The sequence below is a fragment of the Perognathus longimembris genome, chromosome 7 (genome assembly GCF_023159225.1).
Source record: "Perognathus longimembris pacificus isolate PPM17 chromosome 7, ASM2315922v1, whole genome shotgun sequence".
In the NCBI taxonomy this organism is placed as follows: domain Eukaryota; kingdom Metazoa; phylum Chordata; class Mammalia; order Rodentia; family Heteromyidae; genus Perognathus; species Perognathus longimembris.
In genome coordinates, this window is record NC_063167.1 from 28,479,585 (window position 1) to 28,502,475 (window position 22,891).

Consider the following 22,891-nt stretch of genomic DNA (forward strand, 5'->3'; position numbering starts at 1 on the left):
CTCATCCCTTATCACCCTGACTACTCCCATGTGTCTTTGCCCATGGGCCTGTATGCACCCAGCCCTCTACATACCTTCATTTTCTGCCTCTGCCCTCCTGGTCTCCCATGTGCACTTATTCCTGTGCACACTCTGGATGCCTGTCTCAGTGCTCCATGCCTTTTCTCTCCCCAGCATCCACTCCCACCACAAGGTGGCCTTCCTGACTTGGACATCTACTTGTATAACAAGCCTGGTGGACAGGGCACTGGAGGCAAAGGTATAATGCAGGGCATGAGCCTATGGTACTGCCCAGTATGGGAAAGACTTTTCTGATCTGGTGGCTGAGAGAGCCTTTGCTAGCCTTGCAACTGAAGGGGTTCTTGGGAGGGGAGGTCTGCAAGTGCCAAAGCTAAGCCTTCCCATGGGTTTCTATGCAGGGGTCGCCTGTATCACTCTAGCCTTTGTGGATGACACAGGAGCCCCCATTTCACTGGCACTGTGGCCCCCATCTTCTCCGGGGCCCCTAGACCCACTGCAAGAAGAAGAATTTGAGCAACTGACTCAGGTCACTCGCTGCCCAGTCACAACAGACAGTGCTTCAGGTGAGGTGACTTGATGAAAGAATGAAGTGTTCAATCAGTGGAATGCAAGAGTGGCGAGTTGGGTGGCATCTAGGGGACCCTCAAGTAATTCCCATTCTTTTCTCCAGCTCAAAATGGGGCCCCAAGGCTTCGCCTGGATGTGTGGGAAAAGGGGAACATCAGTATAGTGCAGCTGGAGGAGAAGCTACGGGGAGCAGCTCGTCAGGCCTTGGCCGATGCCATTATGGAGCTGCAGTTATTGCCAGCTTCACTGTGTACAGAGGACACCCCCCCAGGTATGTGAGTCAAAATCCCTGGTCATAGGTTGTTTCCCATTCTCCCCCATTCTCAATACATGCTATATTTCAGAAAAGACAGTATGGTAGGTAAGGGAACAAAAGCAGGGTTCAGAGAAAGCATCACAAATGTTTCATCAAATGTAGGCATGAACAATCATCCATCACCTTGTCAGTACATCATCAAGGTAAAGCAGGGACAGTGTACACATGGTAGCCGGCATCAGCTGAGGAAGGAGATCACCTCAAGATCTTACCTCACACATGCAGCTCCACACTCTCAGCTGCATATACTCAGTAGCAGATAAAGTGGCCAGGTACTCTCATGCCTGATTAGTGACATGGTCTGTGATGTCTGGTATCCACAGGAAGTCTCAGCAGCGGGTCATTGGAAGCCAAGAGTTCTGCAGGCCGAGCCAGTACCTTTCCTTCTCCTGGCTCTGGGGAGCCTGTGACTCCACCAAGCAAAGCTGGCCGGCGTAGTTTCTGGGATATGCTGGTAATGAGAGAAAGTGGTGAAGTTGCCCTCAACCTTGTTGCCTGTCTCCTAAATCCTTCAATCCCACCCCAACCCCACCGCCACTCCCCAGCCTTGCTTTGAGATAAAACTGCTCTGTCCTTTAGATGGGAGTTTGCACAACATGGTGAACTTTCACAGATGTAGAGAGCCCAACTTATTCAATGCTTTTGCTTCCATTTTTTATGTTGGATCCTCATAATAGCCAGTAAGATAAGTAGAGCTTTAACTTATCAGGAAGATGCTCAGTAAAGTTAAGTAACCTTCCCAGGTCTGTTTAGTCACAAGGATGCCAAGGCTAGAGCCTAGGCCTCCAGAACCACCAGACTTGGCAATCCTTACCCCTTTGTTCCCAATAGTAGCCCTTCCTCATTCCCTACATTATCCCTAGAGTAAAACAGAATATGGAGACTTGGGTTCTCCCAAAACAACTGATGACATTGTCCTGGATCGTCCTGAAGACACTCGGGGTCGGAGGCGACATAAAACTGAAAATGTTCGGACACCAGGTGGAACTGAGCGAGCATCAGGCCCAGATTCGGGAGCCCAGAGACAAAGGTATATGTGTGTGCTATGATATTGCATCATGGGAAGGTATAGGTGTAAAGTCACAGAGCGGTGTGTGATTTGCATAAACTTATCAGTGTCCTGTATGGATGTGGAAGTTCTTACTCCTGCTCTATCTTTAGACGCCGGACAACACAGCTAGAAGAGGGCGAGGTGGGGACCCTGCACCCTGTGTTTGCTTGTGTCATTCAACGCTGGATGGGGTTTATGGTTCAGATTGGTGAGACCTCCCAGCCCCTCTCTGTCCCTCAACCCCCTGTCCTGGTCCCCATCCTGCAGCCCCACAGTTACTTCTCTGTCCCCCAGGTTGTGCCTCAGTGTCCAGAAGCTCCACCCACATGGTGTCCAGGTTCCTTCTTCCATCCATCTTGTCTGAGTTCACCACTCTGGTCACCTCCATGGCTGGAGACACTAGTGTCCGTGTCTTTGAGCAACATTTGTAAGTTTGGGTTCTCATGGAATTGGAGGGAACTTCCTCAGACCTCCTAAAAGCTGGGGACTGTAGGAAGCCCAACTTAGAGAGGCTGAGCTAGGAGAGGTGGCAGCCAGCACCAGAGAAGAGAAAAGCTGTAGAATGGGGCCATGAATGGTTTCCCTCTTTTGACTGCTCCTCCTTCTCATTAGGGGTTCAGAACCAGGGAACTTCAGTCCCTGCACCCCTGGGCAACTGGCCCCAGCTCCTCGCCCAACAGCTGAGCGACATCTCCTGCTTCTAGGAAGGAACTTCATGCAGTGGAGGAAACCAACCCAGCAGGGTGAGGGTGTGACCAAGGGGAGTGACTACTGGCTGGTCGCTGACCTTGCAGTGGGGAAGATGGGGTCAAAGGGGTCTGCTCATAGGTCCCCATTGTGTCCTTTTCCACCCTGTAGCTGCCAAAGCCCTGCAGCGCTTCGAGTCAGGAGGTGATGGGAGCTCAGGACGAAATGCTCCCCGGCAGAGGCTCTTGCTGCTTGAGGTGGTGGACAAAAAGGTCAGTATCAGGTCAGGAACTGGAAGGGAAGAGGGTGGCTACAATCTCACTAACCCTGACTTCTAACTATAGCTACAGCTGCTCACCTACAACTGGGCTCCAGACCTGGGGGCAGCCTTGGGCCGAGCACTGGTTCGCCTCGTGCAATGGCAGAACGCACGGGCACATCTCATCTTCTGCCTGCTCAGCCAGAAGCTGGGGCTGTTCCATCATTATGGCCAGTTGGACTTCCCTGTACGTGATGAAAAGGTACCCGCTGCCTGCCTCCCTCTTCTTTTGCTTCCCGCTGAAGTCAGTTAAAGAAAGCAGGAGAGCAGGGACAAACGTAAGAACAGAAGTATTAGGGAAGTATAGTCAGAGGGGAAACCCAGAAATGAAGAGAGGGTTTGTGAGCCAACTGCGATGCTCCATGTCTCTCAGGAGCCAAATCCGTTTCTGCTGCCGACCATGGAAGTGGAGACCCTCATACGGAGTGCAAGTCCCCCACTGAGCCGGGAGCAAGGCCGGCTGAGTGGATCCTCTCGTGGTGGGGGTCCCCTGCCCCTGGACACATTTCCCTTTGATGAGGCCCTGAGAGACATCACTGCTGCCCGCCCCAGCTCCACAGTTGGTCCTGTACCCAGACCTCCGGATCCTGTCACATACCATGGACAACAGTTTCTGGAAATCAAGATGACAGAGCGCAGAGGTGAGGACTTTGATCCAGGCAGTTGTAAGGGGAAATCTGTGGGCAGCTCCTGGGGCTACTAATGCTTTCCACCCCCAGAGCTGGAGCGCCAATTGAAGATGGAGAACATGTTTGTAACCTGGCAGCAGCGTTCTGCCCCCGCCAGCATGCCAATTAGTGTGAGTGACCCCCATTTTGACCCCAGCCTACATCTTCCATGAACACCCAGTGACTCTTCCTTAGCCATTGCTCCAGAGCTTACTGTCTCCTGAATGTCCCCAGGCTGGGGAGCTGGAGACCCTGAAGCAGTCATCTCGCCTGGTCCATTACTGTGCAACAGCCCTGCTCTTTGACCCAGCTGCCTGGCTGCATGGACCCCCAGAGACCTCTGGACCCCTGGAAGGGCAGGTGAGGCTCTAGTCTTAGATTTCTTCCTGAAATCTGCTTACCTCACTGTGACTGCTCCTCCTCTGTCTTCAAGGGGTTGACAGTGGGTAGAGCCTTAATGTCCACTTCCACAGAGGCGCCATCGCCCCGAGTCAGGATCTGGGAACAGAGAGGCCGCTGCAAGCTGTGAAGCCTTGGATGTGCCTCCGCCAGGAGCCCGGGAGGAGCCATGGCTGAAGGAGCTGAGCGTGGCCTTCATGCAGCAATATGTACAATATCTACAGAGCATAGGCTTTGCGCTGGTACCCCTGCGGCCTCCCTCACCCTCCCGCAGGTGAGCCCACCTCCCTTTCCATACCCCCTCTCCTCTTCGAGTGAGACTCCATGAACACCCTCCTCACATCTTGCTTTGACAACTTGGCCTTAGGCTTATTCATCCCACTCTACTGGGCTGGCACACATCTCTGAGGCTCTTGGACGAACGCTTTCCTACAAACCTCATTGTGTGTCCTGCAGACTTCATATGACTTGTGAAACTCAGGAGCACAGTTTACACAAAGCCGTGTACATTCTCACAGAGTTTATGTCCACCTGTTCCTTAAACCTACACAGGTGAATCTCTTAAGCTTTTGGGTCTGAGTCTAACCAACTCCTGTCCTGATCATCCCACTAGCCTTTCCTGAGATTTGGTATGGTTTCTCTTCAGGACCAGATGCCTTTCCTCATCGAGGCCCTCTGCACTGGGCCTCCTTACATCTTTGTCCATGACCAGTTTTGTCCATAGTCACTTCCTGGCCAGTAGTGACAGGCCTGAGTCTTTTTTTTTTGTCACTAGTTCACCATTTATTATTTTTTTAAAATAATTACTTATTTATTGTCAAAGTGATTACAGAGGGGTGCCTGAGTCTTTAAGGAGGCAGCCCTCTGTCCCCACCCTCCATCTCCTCTGAGCTCAGCTTGCTTTCCCAGATAGCAGGCCCCAGCCTTGCTGCTTTCTCTCTGGGCATCCCTGAGCAAGTACTTTCCTGTAGGTCCATTTCCTTTTCATGGGAAATAGCCACTGTCCTTCTGGTAGCCACTGTCCTTCACCTGTCTGATCTGCTTTCCTTTTCTATAGCACCAGCCGTCTGCGGGCCATGGCTATCCTTGGAACAGAGGGCCGAAGTTCCTTCTCTTGCCCTAAAGCTAAAACTGAGGGGAGTCCTAAGGTAACTGATGATCCTATCATGGTGATATCAGCAATGTCATAGACATACCAGTCACTGACCCTGAATTATCTCCCCATGGTGAGGTCAGTGACCCTGAATGATGTACTGAGATCACCAATCCTAGACTGACATCGTTAGTAACCTTAGGGACGTGTGCCAAAACATGCCCCATTTTTCCCTTCTTCAGAGCTCTAGCTCTCCTGTTACCACCTACCACCTGCAGCGGGCACTGCCTGGGGGCATCATCCTCATGGAGCTGACTTTCCAGGTGAGCAGGGGAACACTGAGTGGGAACAGTCAGACCCAAGTCTTGCCTTCCTGACCTTGTTTGTTGTTGTTGGTTGTGGATCCTGGGCACTGTCCCTGAGCACTTTTGCTCAAGGCTTGTGCTCTACTCACTTTAAGCCACAACACCACTTCCTGTTTTCTGGTGGTTAATTGGAGAGTCTCATGGACATTCCTGCCTGGGCTGGTTTCGAACCATGATCCTCAGATCTCAGTCTCCTAAGTAGCCAGGATTACAGGTGTGAGCCTCTGGCACCCGGCCCTCCTGGTGTAAATTTAATCTTACCCTCTTTCTAGGGCTGCTACTTCTGTGTCAAACAGTTTGCCCTGGAATGTTCCAGAATCCCAATGGGACAGGCTGTCAACTCTCAGGTAAGTGATAGGGACAGAGGAATATGGGCCCCATGGCCCCAAGACCTACTTAGGGGGCAATAACAGTTGGCAGTGTGACGTAGTGATTGACCTACTCCTGTGGCATGGCCAGGACAGTGGTCATTCCACATTCTGTACTATGACTGGACCACCTGCTGGTCTGACCTTTGGTATTCCAAAGCTTCATTGAGCTGCAGCACCGAAATAAAAAACCAGTCAGCACAGTGACTGGTCTAGTCCAAGGATCACTGGGCATTGGCAATAGGCAGCACAGTGATCATCCATAACATGATTATCTGAACACTGAAGACATCTGAACACAGTGGTTAATGGGTCATGTTCAGGTCAATTCCATGCACAGTCCTGGTCTAATCTAGAGCTGGAGACAGCCTGCCATTACCAATATTAGTCACCCATACAGTGTACCCTGGCACTAGGTTATTATTTATGTCCCTGTCAGTCTGCCTCAAGGCAAGGCCTCATTACCCCAGGAGGGGTAGCAAGCATTCACAAGTGCTTAGAATGAGTTGAGAATCTAGCAGGTTCAGGGACCTGAAGCCCTTGCTGCACTTAGTTGGACTTCCCAGGTTGGAAAAGAATGCCACAGTAGAACCTACCCTTGAACCCACATGTACTTTCTGAGAGATGAGGCTACAGCTGGGTCCAGTGCAAGCAGTGAGCTCTCATATCTGGACGGCACAAATCCAGTACCAGATGGTTGCCTTTGTCTTGAGTGTGGTTACCTAGTCACAGATTACACAATGATATGACCCAGAAAGCATGGTGACTATGGGTGTAAAACCTACCTGGGCCAGAGTGCTCAGAAGCACAGTGCATGGAAGGTACTCCTTCACATTTTCCTATGGGAATGGAGGGAAGGACCCACCCCATGACTCCCCTGAGCTTCCTCTTGCTTCCCTGTCCCCAGATCTCGATCCTCTGGCTCTCTGTCCCTACTTTTATCTCCTCTCTAACCCTTTCTGATTTCTACGTTGCTTCATGATTGTCATTGTTCATTAAGTGCTTAGTGGATGTACTAAGTAAAAAGAAGTAGATAAGGAGACTGGAGGTTAAATACTGTCTTGGGACACACAGCTAGGCAATGGAAATCTTGGGCATGAAATCTAAGTCTCTGTAATACTGATGATCATCCTTGTTTACTTCAGTTCATCATATTGCCTCTAATTTTATAAGACCTATATGTAATTTCCATGGTAGATGAGAAAACTGAAGCACAGAGAAGGTGTGAGTTACCAAGGTTATACAGCTAGCCTGAGTCCTCTATAGCTGTTTCCTTTTCTATAGCTGTTTCTATAGCTGTTTCTCTTAAGCCCAGTGACCCCAAGAGTAGCCATATGGATTCTGCCATGTCAGAACTGTACATCCAGTTGTTAGTAACAGAGATTTCCAACAAGAGAAACATAGCTCCATGTCCCTTCCTGCCTTCCTTCCATCAGTGGTTCATTCAGGAAGGTATCTATCAGAGGAGACTCTGGCCTAGCCATGGCAGGTGTGTCAGAGGAAGTCAGTGGCCCATGCTTATAATCCTACCTATTCAGGAGGCTAAGATCTGAGAATCATAGCTCAGAGCCAGCCCGGGAAGACAAAGCTAAGACACTATCTCCAAATAATCAGCAAAAAGCTAGAAATGGAAGTGTAGCTCAAGTGGTAGAGAAAAAACAAAGTGAGAGCAGGAGGCCCTGAGTTCAAGCCCTGGTATGGGCACCAAAAAAAACCCATAAATAACCAGGTCAAAAGGCTGGAGGGCCTGGCGCTAGTGGTTCACACCTGTAATCCTACCTATTCAGAAGGCTGAGATCTGAGGATTGCGATTTGAAGCCATCCCAGGCACTCCAATAAATTACTGAAAGGCCAGAAGTGAAGCTGTGGCTGAAGTGGCCAAATGCTAGCTTTGAGCAAACAAGCTCTGGGACAGCACCCAAGCCCTGAGTTCACACACCAGGATCGGCATACATACCTGTGTGCTTGCTTGCACGCACGCGCGCACACACACAGCTGGAGGTATGACACAAGTGCTAGCAGGCCTGCCTAGTAAGTTCAAGGTCTTGAATTCAAACCCCTAGTACTGCCCAATAATAGTAATGAGTGAGGGAGATCACGTTCTAGGCACCTGGTACACTAGTACAAAGTACAGAGTAGATAATATGTGCTCTCCTAGGGAAAGGCAGGCAGTTTAATGAGCAGACAATGCTGGAGAGATGAAAGTCCCTGGAAAAGTGTTTTGGTCATCTCCCCCCACACCCACGTGGGGCTTGAACTCTGGGCCTGGGCACTGTCCCTGAGCTCTTCAGCTCAAGGCTAGTGCACTACCACTCGAGCCACAGCACCACTCTGGTTTTTCTGGTGGTTCATTGGAGATAAGAGTCTCACAGACTTTCCTGCCCCAGGGTGGCTTTGAACTGCGATCCTCAGATCTCAGCCTCCTGAATAGGTAGGATTATAGGCGTGTGCCACTGGCGTCCAGCTTGGAAAAGTTTTCTAATAGGCATTGTATACCTGGATCCTCACCTTACTTTCTGTAACACTATCTTCTAGTATACTTTGTAATTATTCATTTATTCTAATATTTATTGTCCTATCTCCTTCAACTAAATTGTAAACTCCTTAGGTTTCCCTGCCCACGATCTGTTCTCCACTGTATATCCAATAGTGAGTAGCCACTAGTGGATACCTCGGCAGATTTTTGCTGCATTGAATCTGTGTCAGACTCTAGTGGAATCTGAGATTTAGGATAAAAAGGCCACTACTTTAAGTGATCCCAGATTTGTGTAAACAGTTATAACACAGCAATAAAGTGTGCATAGCTGTGTACAAACAGGACTCTGTCAAGCTCCCCTTCTCCCTGGAAGGAGGGGAGTGTGGACCCAAGCAGCCTGTGCTACTACAGCCTAACTCTGCTGCCTGCTGCCTGTCCCCAGCTATCCATGCTGTTCACGGAGGAATGTGACAAGGTGCGGGACCTGATGCATGTGCACTCCTTCAGCTATGACTTCCACCTGCGCCTGGTGCACCAGCACGTGCTGGGTACCCACTTGGTACTGCGGCACGGCTACCACCTCACTACCTTCCTGAGACACTTCCTGGCCCACCACCCTGATGGACCCCATTTTGGCCGCAATCACATTTACCAAGGTCAGTGCTCAAAGGCACTGGGGGACCAAGAAAGATGGCTGTGAGGTGTCTCCAGACCAGGGCTGGTGAGATCAGCTCCTGGACAAGTAGTCCCCAGCTGATAACCACGCATATTGCCCATCCCATGTCCCATGTTTCCATGTGCCTCGGCCTGAAGTTCTTCATGGTTTTCTATCAGAACCCAGACCCTGCATCATGCATACCCTGTCTGTATTCTCAGCCACTTTTATCTCATCCCAGTGTTCCTCGGGATGTTCCTCGGGATCTCCCTAAGAAAGCTGAGCAACTCTGCCTATCAGTCAACCTTAGCCATCCCAAGCCCTGCCCTGCCCTGCCAGGTTGAAGGTACATGTCCCAGGCTTAGTGTCTGCTGTTTCCTGGAACTTGCCCCTTAGGGACGCTGGAGCTCCCCACGCCACTCATTGCTGCCCACCAGCTATACAACTATGTGGCCGACCATGCCAGCTCTTACCACATGAAGCCACTGCGCATGGCCCGACCAGGGGGCCCAGAACATAATGAATATGCTCTGGTATCTGCATGGCACAGGTAAGGCTCATCTAGCACAGTCTGATGGGGCTGAGGTTGGGACCACACTGGCAGTAGGCAAGAGGTCAATTTCATTAGAACCCCAGACTTCAATCCTCTCCACCCCCACTGCACAGCTCTGGCTCCTACTTGGACTCAGAGGGACTTCGCCATCAGGATGACTTCGATGTGTCGCTGCTGGTCTGTCACTGTGCTGTGCCCTTTGAGGAGCAGGGAGAGGCTGAACGGCATGTTTTACGGTCAGCATGAGCTCACTTCCTAGCCTCTCCCCCTTCCCCCCCGGCTCTTGCCCTGTCTTTTTTGCCTACTCAGGCTCTTCCCCCACTCTAGGCTGCAGTTCTTTGTGGTGCTCACCAGCCAACGAGAGCTCTTCCCCAGACTCACTGCTGATATGCGCAGGTTCCGAAAGCCACCCAGATTGCCCCCTGAGCCCGAGGCTCCTGGGAGTGCAGCCAGCAGCCCTGGGGAGGCCTCGGGGCTTGTCCCAGCCCCTGGGCCAGCTCCTCTGTTCCCACCCCTGGCTGCAGAGGTGGGCATGGCCCGGGCACGGCTGGCTCAGCTGGTTCGGCTGGCTGGTGGTCACTGCCGGCGGGACACCCTCTGGAAGCGCCTCTTCTTGCTGGAGCCACCAGGGCCTGACAGGCTGAGGCTGGGAGGACGCCTAGCTCTGGCAGAGCTGGAGGAGCTCTTGGAGGCAGTCCATGCCAAATCCATTGGGGACATTGACCCTCAGTTGGTAAGAGACCGTATGTAGTAAGGGCTGGGTGGGTGCCAGGAATGCCACAGGCAGCCAGAGTGGAGAGTAAGGGAGTCCAGGTAACTCTGGGACAGAAGAAGCCAGGCCTGTGACATGAACTTCCCCTCCCCCCAGGACTGCTTCCTGACCATGACAGTCTCCTGGTACCAGAGCCTGATCAAGGTTCTCCTAAGCCGCTTCCCCCAGAGCTGCCGCCATTTCCAGAGCCCAGACTTGGGAACTCAGTACCTGGTGAGTCCCCTCACTCCTCTGGAAGGAAGCGGCAGACATCTTCATTAAAGATGGCAGGGAGCACCAGCATGGCCAAACAAACTCCTCTCCAACCCAGGACTCCACAGATACATTTAAAACCTCAGAGCACTGGGCATCATCTCCTGATTTGTGATTTGCTGAGGGCAAAGCTCCTGGTTGGGGCTAGAGAGCCTGAAGGCAAACAGCCTCTGATACTGGCAACCTAGGGAGCTCTCAGGACTTCAGCAGTGGTTGGTCACAGAGATTGGAGTCCCAGAAGGGAGCTCTTGGGTGTAACACCTGCTCTTCACACCAGCAGTGACAGCATCACCTAGAAACCTACTGAAATACAGATGTTCAGGTTTCATCCCACATTGACTCGGGATCTGTCTCAGATATCCCTAGGTGACCTGGATGTCTGTAGAGTTTGAAGGCACAGCTGTGAAGGACAGGCAGAGAGGAAAGCACTTCAGTAATGGGCTGATGGGCATGCACACAGGGAATTAGAGACTAAAGAAATAGGAACGTACAAGAGGAGACATTAAGCAAGAAAGTAGAAGTTGGAATCTGGTGAAGTGGGCCCATAATAAGGTGTAAGGGGGGCGAGGATTGTGGGGTATAACAGGTCATCCAGCGAAACTGAGGTCCATTAAGACAGGACTACAGTGGTATAGGTAAAGCAGGAGCAGGTTTAGGGGAAGAGTGATGTACTCTGCTCAGAGTAAGTTGAGTGTGCAACCTACAGGATGTTCACTGTCTCGAAACTGTATGAACATCTGGGACCAGACAAGAGAAACCTAAGCAGCAGCCTTATGAACAGATGGTACTGATACCTTGGGAGGGGCAAAAACCACCCAGGGAGTAGATCCCAAAGCCAAGCCTTAGCTAACACCCAGACATCAGGGGACAGTTGGGGGGGTGGGGGTAGGGGGACAGAGATAAATGAGACTCGAGCCTAAAGGAGAGGGCTGTACCTATGGTAGAGAACTCTTCAACCGGCTTTGGTGTGGCAGGCTCTTGTAGAGTCCTGGACCACTCTGAGGAGGCTGTAACAGGCAGACTGGGATGGTTTGGAGGCACAGCCCTGAGTGACCTGGGAGTGCAGGTGGGCCCTTCATCCACGCAGGAAGCCCTGCAGGAGTCTGTTCCCCTCAGGTGGGACAAAGCTGTCTTCATCTCATTGCCACTGCAGGTTGTGCTGAATCAGAAGTTCACTGACTGTTTCGTGCTAGTGTTTCTGGACTCCCACTTGGGAAAGACGGTGAGAACAGGAAGTGGGGGGGCTTTCACGTCAGACCAGTGGGAGGCTGTACCCCACATGCTCTCCCTACTGAGGATGGGGTGACCCTTTTTCCTGGGCCCTATTCCCTGTTCTACCCATGGCCTTCTCTCACCCCCACTATCTTCCCCATAGTCGCTGACGGTAGTTTTCAGAGAGCCCTTCCCAGTTCAGCCTCAGGACAGCGACAGCCCCCCTGCCCAGCTGGTGTCCACCTACCACCACTTGGAATCCGTCATCAACACAGCATGCTTCACCCTCTGGACCCGCCTCCTCTGAGGAAATGAGTCACTGAGTCACTGTTCATCAAAGCATGGATCTATAAGACTGTCTACTTGAGGCAGGATGGATCAGCCCTTTTGGGGCATAGGGAAAGCTTGGGCACTGAGTGACCCCAACAGTTAGTGAATGTCTGAGATTCTCTGCTGGAGCCTACCCTCCCAAAACACTCATAACCACTTACCAGCCAGGACTCTTAAGAGTCGGATCAGCTCCCTAGGTGCCCATTCCCTCTCAGGCCCCGGGGCCTTTCCAGAGTGGATTACTCTTTCCTGTCCTCCTCATGGGATCCAGAGAGTTCTTTGAACCAAGTGGCAAGCATTCATCCGTTAAAAGCTCTGCCTGAATCCTGCCTCACAGTATTTGGCCACTGCTAGCCACATGCTCCCAGTTGGCCGTCTAGTCTTTATTTCCACTTGGACATCACTGCTGAACATTGCCACTGTCATAAGACACCTTGGTTCCAATCCCAGCTTTGCCTCTGAAGCATCTGCGGCCAGTTTCAAGTCCTTGTACTCTCAGACCCTTGGTTCCTCTTCTGTAAATAAGGAGGGCTCAGTTCTCCGGTCTCCACAGCAGTCCTGGCACTGGCCGGAGGATCTGAGCATAAGCTCTGTGTTCCTTCTCAATGGGAGGGAAGCAACCCAGAGACACAGAAGCATTAGACACTGTGTGTCCTCTACCCTAATAACATACACATATGAAAATGCTCGGCAGGTTGTCTTTAATTCCGGGGAGGAGATAAGCGGCTCACTCACTGTCCAGAGAAGGATTCAGGTGATGTACAGGACCTCATGGGCCAGCCTGTGGTTGGCCTCGCCTATCCCAGTATGAACGCAGCCAACTTAGACCCTCCACTGTGTCTCCTGTGTGGAAAGACAGTGGCATCTCAACCCACAGCAGAAAAAAAAGCCCTGTCCAACACTTGTTCCTCCATTCCTCTTCCCCTGGCCATACCCGGAACCTTACCTTGAGGCCGATACTCACAGCCCACAAAACCTTGGTAGCCTTCATCTTCCAGCAGCTGGAACAGGTAGGGGAAGTCCAGCTCTCCAGGGCTGTCTGGCTCCCCTCGACCTGGGACCTGTGCCACCTGCACATGCCCTGTGGACAGATGGGGAGAAATAAACGACCCAGACTACTGCTGAGGCCTGAGGGGCAGAGTGGAGAGTTGGAAGGGTAGGCGACCACAGGAAGCAGCACCAGACCAGGAGAGAGCAATTGCCTCTCACCAACAATGGGCAGGAACTCCCGGATATTTCCTGTCAGGTTTCCATCCATGATCTGCCAGTGGAATATATCCTGAGGAAGAGACTACTACAGTCAGACCCCTCAGGTGACTCAACTATTCTTCCCAGACCAGGAAATAGGGTTCTCCAAGCACCCCCTTCTTCCTACTCACCATTTGTAGTTGGAGGTTGGGTCTTCCAACCTTCTGTAAGATGGCTGACGCTGTAAGAAGCCAATAAGTGGGGTTATGAGATTCAAGGGGAACATAGGAACCAAAGACAGGAGGCGGCACAGGGCTGGGGTCCTACCCTGCTGGGGCGTGTCCAGGAAGTATCGGGGATCAGTAATGCGGGTGTTAATGGGCTCCAGCAGTCCCACGAGGTTCTCCTAGCACCATGTTGGATGCTGTGAATAGAGCTCCCCACATTCATGCCCTATCAGTCGCCAACACCACCTGTCTCTAACCTGGACCAGTGCCCAACCTGGTGCCTCAATTGCACACACACACACACGTTTCCACTTCTCACCTGAGCCAGAACATCAGCTGCATGCCTCAGGTTCTCCAGAAAAACTGTCTCCATCTCATCCCTGACTGCACCTCCATCAGCCCCCTGGGGTACCCGGCCAGCCATTAAGTGAATCCTGTGGGGAAGATGGGACTGGAAGCCTCACACTGCCTTGCTCCTTCTCCCGGTCTCCTGTCCATACCCCTGGCCACAATGCTAAGACTTCTCAGACACTTGGATGTTTTTCGCCCAGGTCCAGCTGCTTCCTTAGGGTCAACCCATCCTCCTGCCTGAGGGACCTCAGTCCATCCCTTACACCCTCCTGCACCTTTCAGCCTTCCTTTTCCCTTAGTCCTCAGCTTAAGAGCAAATTTGAGGTTCATCTTTTAAAATGACTTTGCCCTTGTGTGCACTGTGTGCAGCTTGCTTCCACTTCCTCTCCTCGCATCTGTTTCTTGGCTTCTTCCAGGTCTGTTTTCTGCCCCTACCACTCACGAACAGTAATGAGCCCCTTGTTACCAGTTTCTTCTCAACAAACCTATTTGACCTCTGCAGAATCTGACATTTACCCATTCCCATTTTAAGGCGTGGTTCCACCCTCTCCCATCACCTTCAGATCTCTTCAGATTCAGCATCCAGCTTCGTATACGACAGACATTCAGACCCTCCTAACCCCAGCTGTCTACCCCTCCAGCCTCATAAACTCCAGCTGAACCCTCAAACCTTCCTCTTGCTTCTGGCCCACGGCATCCTTGGCTAGATTAGTATACCTGCCGACAGTGAGGCAGGGCCTAAGCCGGCTCAAGCAGCACTAAAAAAGCAGCTTTCTGCCCATCCAAACGGTGAGGTGCTGACCCTGCGCCTAGAGTTTCCTTGCCCTCCTCCAATGGATCATCGGCCGGATTGCCCTCACTATTTCCCTGATCACCAGGATGGGGCCGGGCATGAGATGGGCCTGGAAGAGCAGCCAGCAAAACGACACTGGCAGATACATGCAGAGAGGGCCAGGATTACCGGGGCGAAGGGGCAGGCAGTACCTGGGACAGCCCAGGGCCTTGGCGTACAGGACAGCCTGCTCCAGCCCCTCGCGGAAGGCCGCCTGCCTGCCGGGGACGGCGCCCAGCCCCATTTCCCCCTTCTCTGCGTCCCCTGCGGAGAGAGCGAGCGTCAGTGGGGGGTCGGGCCCAGCGGCCGCGGCCTCCCGCTCCGCCCCGCCGCGCCGCACCGCGCCGCGCGCACCAGGCGGCGTGTTGATCAGCACCAGCCGCAGCCCCGCATCCCGCGCCGCGCGCGCCAGCGCCTCGGGCGGTTCCGAGTACGGCCAGGCCACCTCGGCGGCCTCGAAACCCGCGCGGCCCGCGGCCCGCAGGCGCGCGGGGAGCCCGGGGAGCTCCGGGAACAACCAGGATAGATTGGCGGAGAAGCGGAGCGGAGCCATGCCGCGGCCGGAGGGGCGGGGCGGGGCGGACGGGTCAGAGTCCGACCGCCGCCGGAAGGCGGGAGGCGGGCTCCGCCCTCCGAGGACTCGTGTGTGCGCGCGGCGTCGGGCGTAATGGGCGCTGGGCGCCACGGTCCCGGACCGCGCGGACCCGGGAGAGCCCGGGAGCGGTGGCCGGCCGGCCGGGGCGCCGGGAGCCGCACGCTGGCTGCCCCAAGCCCCGCTAAAAGGAAGCGAGGACTTTTAACGCTGTTTCTCCACATCGCAAAAGAGAAGTCTGTTCACTGAGGAACAGGTGGAAGCCATGACCACCAGTTACCACACCCCTAACCTGTTCACTTCCTCCTGCAGATTTAAGAAAATAATAAATGCAGGGCTTTGGGTTCTCCAGAAAGTTCTGATCATATTGTATATGCAGGTTTATATAGCCTATCTTTTTTTTCAAGCAATATTTTGTGAGCATTTCCCCATGTTCTTCAATAATCTTGAGTCACTGCTTTTTGTTACACACCTAGACCGCCCACATTTATCCTGGTGTGTGTGTGTGTGTGTGTGTGTGTGTGTTTGCGCGCGCACTTTAATCCACTCATGCCCTTCCCCCCACCCCCACCGGTCTCTAGGTCTCTTCCTTAGATTCCATCTCTAGAGATGTCTGTTCGTTGGTATTTGCCTTCATAAAGGAAACTCTCCCACTATTGGTCACTGCCTTAAGCAGCACGGTTGTTGGGGCTGCAGGCAGACATCGAATCCACGACCAACAGAAGAAGCCTCTTACTTGAGGGGTTTGGAAAAATATCATCCAACAAGATTCTCCTACCAAGAGTGAAGATTAAGCTGGTGGCTTATGGTGTAACTCCCACCCATCCCGTGTGCAAGACAACAAACTCAAACCTCAGTTCCAAACCAAGAGCCTAGAGCTGGTCTTGCCAGATGACGGGATATACTAACTAAAGAAAAAAAGAGTTAACTAGTAAGGAAAAGCTAGAGCATAGAGGAGGATAACGTGAGTCCTGTAAGTAGAGGTGGCATATTGAAAAATCCTGCTATATACCAGGGCTTGAAATCCCAGTGTTTCCTGGCTGCCTGCACTTCCCAAGGCAAGGATCTTTCCACACTCAGGTGTTTCCTCATCTGTGTAGCCTGTGTGTCTTGTGATAATTAAAATTAATCCACTTTCACTTGACTAGACAAATTCCTACAACATAGCCAGGCACTGGTGGCTCATGTCTGTAATGCTAGTTACTCAATCTGAGGATTGAAGTTCAAAGCCAGCCCCAGCAGGAAAGTCCTTAAGACTCTTATCTCCAATTAATCACCAAAAAAAAGTCATAAGTGCGGAAGTGGCGCTGAGGCTCAAGTGGTAAAGTGCTGCTAGCCTTGAGCAAAAGAGCTCAGAGTCAGCACCCAGGCCAAGAGTTCAAACCCCATGATTGCCAAAGGGAAAAAAAAAAAGTTTGAATGTAAACTTATACTTCAACAATCAATGAGTAAAAGTAATCCTTAACTGTCTTCTTTGTTAACACTGACAAGCTCAAAGTGCACCTAGCACCCAGCTTCCAGTGTTTAGTCTATGACTGATCAATCCTATCTCACTTAACTTAGACCCACTCAGACACCTGGGGTCCAGGCTCATCCTGGTGCTTAGCAGGTTCCATTTCTTCAGCTCTAGCTCCAAGGACAGACTCATCAGCTAACACTGATCACTTGACTTCTTGCCCATTTGCAACTGACTTTGTTCTTAAACATTTGACTTGTTCTGGCCAAGTTGGTCTGCATAGGGCCCAATCTGGATATGACCTCATAAAGTTTAGTATTTGACTCAATCAGCAGGTTTATACACCATTGTCAATCCAAAGTGAAATCTAAGGGGGAAATTCCTTTATTAACACTTCACTGTAAATCCCTGAGTATACAAATTCTATTTTAAGACTTTAATAGCACCATCTCCTGGGCTCTGAATCAAGATCAAAATATATCCAGCCCACAATGATACACCACTTTTCTTCCTATATATTCCTTGAGGGCAGCAGAGGTAGTGTATAAAATAGACATACATGACTTACTTTTCTCTTAATTTCCTTCTAACACCTTTACTATAATAAATATATAGGGGCTGGAGATATGGCCTAGTGGCAAGAGTGCTTGCCTCATATAATAAATATATAAGAAGTACAACATCCATGAACATTATTTCCATTTATCTTTCCTCCCTCTTGCTCTTGCTTTTCTCTTCTCTCTCTGGTCATTTTCTTTTTCTTCTTTCTCTCGTTGTCGTCATCGTCCTCCTCCTCTTTTTCCTTTTTCTGTCTCTCCAGTTTTTTCAGAGCTAGGAATTAAATTGAGGGCCCTGTGCATCCTAAACTTTCTCTATGCTGAGCTACATACTCTCCCAGCACTCCCAGCCCCCCAAATTATTTTTATTCATCATTTTATTGTCTATCTATGTCTTCTACCACTTTGCAGCATAAGCATCACTAAATTATCATTACTGGTTATGCTTTTGCATTTGCTTTCTTTTTTGTGCTCGTCCCTGGAGCTTAAATTCAAAGCCTGGGCTCTATCCCTGAGCTTTTGTGCTCAAGGTGAGCACTCTACCACTTTGAGCCACAGCTCCATTTCTGGCTTTTTGATAGTTAATTGGAGATAGTCTCATAGACTTTCCTGCCTCAGTGGCTTTGAATCTCAATCTTTACAGCTCAGCCTCCTGAGTAACTAAGATAATAGGCATGCATTTAACTTTTAACAAGAGAATTTGTGCAGGTAGAGTATTTTTGTTAAGGTAATAACAATCTGTAAAGAGTTATACAAATGATGGCTAAAACCTATGTATAAAGTTCAGATTCTCATTTGATCACTGGATAGTACTTTCCAATGTGGTAAAACACATTACAAATGATGAGTGAAAAACAAATCAAACCTCAATAAAATTTCATCTGATACCTTTCAGAATGGCAAAAAATTAAAAAATCAAACATCAAATATTGGATAGGATTTGGAAAACGGGAACTTTACTCATTGTTGATTAGAATGTAAATGACCACAACTATTCTGGAAAACAATTTGGCATTCTCTCTTAAAGCTGATATGCCTTTTGTTCCAACAGTTCCTTTTCCAGGTATAAACTGAAGAAATTGGCACAATTGTGCCAGGAGCAAGCCTTGTCATATTCATAAAAGCATTATTTATGCAGTTACTAAGATGTAACTAGACCAAATATCCGTCAAGACATAGATAGATGAGTTGAATACCATATTGCATAGAGAAGTAAGGAGACAGCCGGAGGTTCAAATGATATGTTTGAGTTTGTTCTTGTATTTGAACGATATGTGAAGAACTTAGTGAAGTTTGTTTCGAATTGAAAACGTCAGTGTGAAGACATCAAGTGGATAAATGTTCAGAGAAAAAAATCTTGAGAGAAATATAGACAGTATGCTTCCATTTATATAAAGTCAAAGGCAGGGAAATCCAAATGATATCTTGTATAGGAATAAAAATATCTGTGATAAAACAATGAAGCAGATAAAGTGAACGATGATCACAAAGTTCAGCAGACTGTTTTCTGGAGAGGGTAGAAATGCAGTCATGTGTGTTCATTTTTATCACTTTTCTTTATTTGTATTTTATAGATACCACTTTTGTGTATGACTTTAATATTTAATAAAAACAAGAAATTAAAAACCTGTAGAAAATGCTAACTCCTATTAGCACATTTTATATTAACATTTTCATTGTGATACCATTATTATCTCATGGTTTTTCTATAGATTCACTTGTATTGTCTGTATAGTTTAGATTGTCACTGCTCAGTATAGTAATCTTATTGTATTATGTGTTCAGAACCTCTAGTAGGCAGCCATAAAATGGTTCTCAAAGATCTCTGCTTCCTTGTATTCATGCTTCTGGGTATTCCTCTTCCCTTAAATATGTTATCCACACACAGACTAGGGAAAGTAGTGAGACAATCACCTCAGAAATTAGGTTAGAGAAAGCCTGGGCTTCTGTCTTGGGTACCATCATTTTCATTCGTCTGCTCTGAGGAAACCAGCTGCCATGTTGTTCATTTTGGCTCATGCTGGCCTGTGGAAACACCCGTGAGTCAAAGAACTGATTTCTCAGTTTTTATGGACTAAATGTGCTTCTCCTACTCAATTTCATATGTGAAGTCTGAGCCAAATCTTTTGTTTTTGTGACAAATATCTTAGAGAAACAAGTGAAAAGTAGTAACGATTTGTTTTGGCTTGTAGTTTCAGAGGTTTCTGTTGCTAGACCGATACCTTGGGGCCTGAGATGAGTCAGAATATCAAGAAGGCAGGAGCATATGGCAGGAGCTGCTCACCTCATGGTGGCCAGGAAACAGAGAGGAGTAGCAGGAAGGGTCCAGGGCCTGCAATACTCTCCATGGTCCCCTTAGTAACACACTTCCTCCAACTTCTGGGCCCCACACTCTACAATTCTACCATCTTCTGACAGTCTGTTCAAAATTTGAACCCACCAATGGATTAACCTATTGATTAGGTCAGAGCCTTCTAGATCTAATCGTCTCTTGGAAAGCCCTGAGATATACTTCAAATGGTCCTTTACTAATCTACCTAGGTGAATCTTAATCCAGTCAAGTTGACAAGATTAATCATTACAAGCTCTAATCTCCAATGTGATGATATTTTAAAATGAGGCCTTTGGGAGATAATTAGGTTCAGATGAGATCATGAGAATAAGACCCCATGATGGGAGTACTGTCCTTTAAGGAGAGGAAGAGAAACCAGCGCAGTGCCCTCCCTTTCTCTACCATGTATAGATACAAAGAGATCTGAAAACCAGGAAGAGACACTTCCTTAGGAACTAAATCTGCTGGTATTGTGGTCTCTGATTTCCCAGCCTCCAGAACTCTAACAAATAAATGCATCTTGTTTTAGCTACCCAGTCTATGGTATTTTGTTCCAGCAGCCTCTATTAGGCAGTTTTCCATTACTGCAACACATACCTGAGACAACCAACTTACAAAGAGAAAAGGTTCATTTTGGCCCATGCTTTCAGAGGTTTCAGTCCATGATTGTCCCTCTCACTTTGGACCTGTGGCAAAGCAGCACCTCATGGCAGTAGCACATGGTGGAACAAAACTGCTCACTTCAAAGCCAGGAAGTGCAAGAGAGAAAGAAGGAGGAGGTAGTGTCCGAATCATCTTTAAGGCACCCCCTCCCCCAATTACCTGAAGACCTCTCACCGAGCCCTACCTCTTAAAGTTTCCACCATTTTCTAATAGTGTCAAATTAGGGACTAAACCTTTACCAAAGAAGCCTGACTATTACATAGCTTGGCCTGACTATAGCACAGCACAAGCTGACTGACAACCCAAGCTATCAGCTGGCAAGGACCTGAGGCTTCCTGCCAGTCACAAGAATAAGCTTGGAAGTAGATTCTCCCAACTGAGCTTTACTGTGAGTGTACCCTAACCAACAGCTGGATTAGAGCCTTGTGAGAGACTTTGAGTTAGAGGTACTCAACTAACCTCCATCTGGTTACCTGATCCATAGAAACTCTTGGTAGAAAAATACTATTTTGAGGCACTAAATTTTGGCATCATCTGTTAGCTGCTTTAGGTGACTGATAGAGGATCTCTGTTTTTTTTTTCTGGGAACAGTTCCCTTGTTTAAGGGGACTACAGCATATCAATTTCACTGTGGTTTCACCATTAGGTGTGAATGGGTGTTGTCACTTATGTGATTCTTATTTCCAAGCCATAGTGATGGGTCAATGGTAGACCAACCATAATACCTGTTATAAACAGCACTGTCTATTCAGCATTTATCCCCTCTTCTCTCCTTACTGATAGAACCACATGCGTAGGGACAATCAGATCTGGAGAACAAAGCTAATGCTAGAGAGATATGGCAAAGGCGAACTGAAAGAGGCACTATGTTCAGCACTTAAAGCCCCTGTAAGGGGATAAACTAGGATGACTTTCTGGCTTCATCTGAACTCTTCCCATACTAAAGATGTCCTAGAACTCACTCACTTGCCTTTCTCATCCCAAGGTCCAACATTATGCACATTTCAGTAAATACTTGGTTACCTAAGTTACTTAAAGACCTGACCTTAAGCTGGGCACTGGTGGCTCAGGCCTGCAATCCTAGCCACTCAGGAGGCTGAGATCTGAGTATTGAAGTTCAAAGCCAGCCCAGGCACAGACGTCTGTGAGACTCTTATCTCCAATAAACTACTCAGAAAAGGCCAGAAATGGTGCTGTGGCTCAAGAGGTAGAGTACTACTAGCCTTGAGCAAAAGAAGTTTAGGGACAGTGCCCACCCAAGCCCTGAGTTCAAGCCCCATGACCAGAAAACAAAACAAAAATTCCTGACCTTTTGATACTGAGGTTATGTATTTACATCATTTCTTGAATTTGTATAATGTCACATATCTTGTGAAAAGCTAACACGATAGCAACATAAAGATTTCAGTGTCTAAGAGGGAACCTTTGTCTTTCAAAGTCATGGATTATTCTAATGTTTTACTTCACCCACTTTTCATTAAACCCTTCATGATCTTGCTGTATACAAGATCATATTCATTTCTCTTTAACTTCCTTATTTGAGCCACTGGTTTTTCTATCACTTTTGTGCAGCATGCACAAACTAGATTTCAGATATCATGCTATATATTTTCACACCCAACCATGAGTTCAGTTACAGCTGTGTAGATTTAAGAATATCAACATTCAAGTGTCACTCTATTACTATTATTTTTGAGCCATTGAGCCTACATTTCTAACTCTTTGGAATTGAGTTTCCCTACTTTACTCAATTTTACAAGTAATAACCCATAGCGTATGGATTCACGACAGCTTGTAACAGTGTCAAAAAGGGAACTAAATCTTGGGTACATTTTTTTCCTTTCATAGATTTCTACTGTATTCAAGCACTAACACAAGAATATCTATGGTAAATCTACATTAAGATTCTGTAAGTAAAATGTCAGCAAATTTAAACAGAATAATCTCACACACACAGTACATTGAATAATAACATCATTATACAAAACAGCATTGAATCACTTTACAAAATTTGTGCTGGCATGAGCAATCATCTATATTCTTGGAAGGATATTATAATATTTGCAGTTCTGTGTTATATACCATGATCTTTGAGAAGGAGTTCCTATAACTGGCCCTTTATACTTAATTTCTCTTCAATTACTGAGTGGTTGGATCATATCCAGAAATTCTTCTCATTCTCCTTGCTTACATATGTATGCTTAGTGACAAACAAAGGCTTTTGGCAGTCTAATGGAAAGCTAACTAATTGCACACTCACCCTCAGGCAAACCTTTAAACTTAGTAACATCCTGCATACATATGGTTTAAAGAATACAGGTGTAAATTTTTTTTAAGTTTTTTAAGTTGGCAATTTTGAAAAACCTCAGTAACCCTGACTACGGATTTCTTTTTCCTCTTCATGTTTAATTTTTACATTCCTGGATACTAGTCAAGGTGTTATGTATATATTTCTGCAACTTGATGGTTTTTTTCCATATAGCATTATATGTAGGAGGTACTTCCTTACAAAATATATAAAACCAGCCTCCCTTATTATTCTCTCTCACTTTCATCATGATTTCTCTGCACTTTATTCCAGAATCAGAA

The 22,891-nt window shown here is 48.5% G+C and overlaps 2 protein-coding genes across 4 annotated transcripts in view; one reads left to right on the forward strand and one right to left on the reverse strand.

Moving 5' to 3' along the window:
- Szt2 (SZT2 subunit of KICSTOR complex) overlaps positions 1-12,793 on the forward strand; it is a 57,354-nt gene extending 44,561 nt beyond the window's left edge. For all 3 annotated transcript variants that reach the window (XM_048351062.1, XM_048351063.1, XM_048351064.1), the window contains 24 exons: positions 175-259; positions 420-584; positions 692-859; positions 1,228-1,358; positions 1,768-1,934; positions 2,066-2,163; positions 2,250-2,382; positions 2,568-2,698; positions 2,814-2,914; positions 2,987-3,163; positions 3,335-3,602; positions 3,681-3,760; positions 3,864-3,989; positions 4,103-4,302; positions 5,086-5,176; positions 5,364-5,444; positions 5,759-5,833; positions 8,773-8,986; positions 9,382-9,535; positions 9,652-9,774; positions 9,866-10,271; positions 10,407-10,523; positions 11,716-11,784; positions 11,938-12,793. In XM_048351062.1, coding sequence (XP_048207019.1) covers positions 175-259; positions 420-584; positions 692-859; positions 1,228-1,358; positions 1,768-1,934; positions 2,066-2,163; positions 2,250-2,382; positions 2,568-2,698; positions 2,814-2,914; positions 2,987-3,163; positions 3,335-3,602; positions 3,681-3,760; positions 3,864-3,989; positions 4,103-4,302; positions 5,086-5,176; positions 5,364-5,444; positions 5,759-5,833; positions 8,773-8,986; positions 9,382-9,535; positions 9,652-9,774; positions 9,866-10,271; positions 10,407-10,523; positions 11,716-11,784; positions 11,938-12,081 — 3,504 coding nt within the window. In that variant the 3' untranslated portion in view covers positions 12,082-12,793. The remainder of the gene's footprint in view (positions 1-174; positions 260-419; positions 585-691; positions 860-1,227; positions 1,359-1,767; positions 1,935-2,065; positions 2,164-2,249; positions 2,383-2,567; positions 2,699-2,813; positions 2,915-2,986; positions 3,164-3,334; positions 3,603-3,680; positions 3,761-3,863; positions 3,990-4,102; positions 4,303-5,085; positions 5,177-5,363; positions 5,445-5,758; positions 5,834-8,772; positions 8,987-9,381; positions 9,536-9,651; positions 9,775-9,865; positions 10,272-10,406; positions 10,524-11,715; positions 11,785-11,937) is intronic.
- Hyi (hydroxypyruvate isomerase (putative)) lies at positions 12,787-15,292 on the reverse strand. The gene is made up of 8 exons (XM_048351088.1): positions 15,057-15,292; positions 14,855-14,966; positions 13,839-13,953; positions 13,620-13,698; positions 13,484-13,533; positions 13,314-13,383; positions 13,051-13,185; positions 12,787-12,947 (listed from the first exon to the last, which is right to left on the reverse strand). Exons 1-8 carry the CDS (start codon positions 15,253-15,255, stop codon positions 12,874-12,876), a joined length of 834 nt encoding a protein of 277 aa, XP_048207045.1. The 5' UTR covers positions 15,256-15,292; the 3' UTR covers positions 12,787-12,873.
- Positions 15,293-22,891: the final 7,599 nt, after the last annotated feature.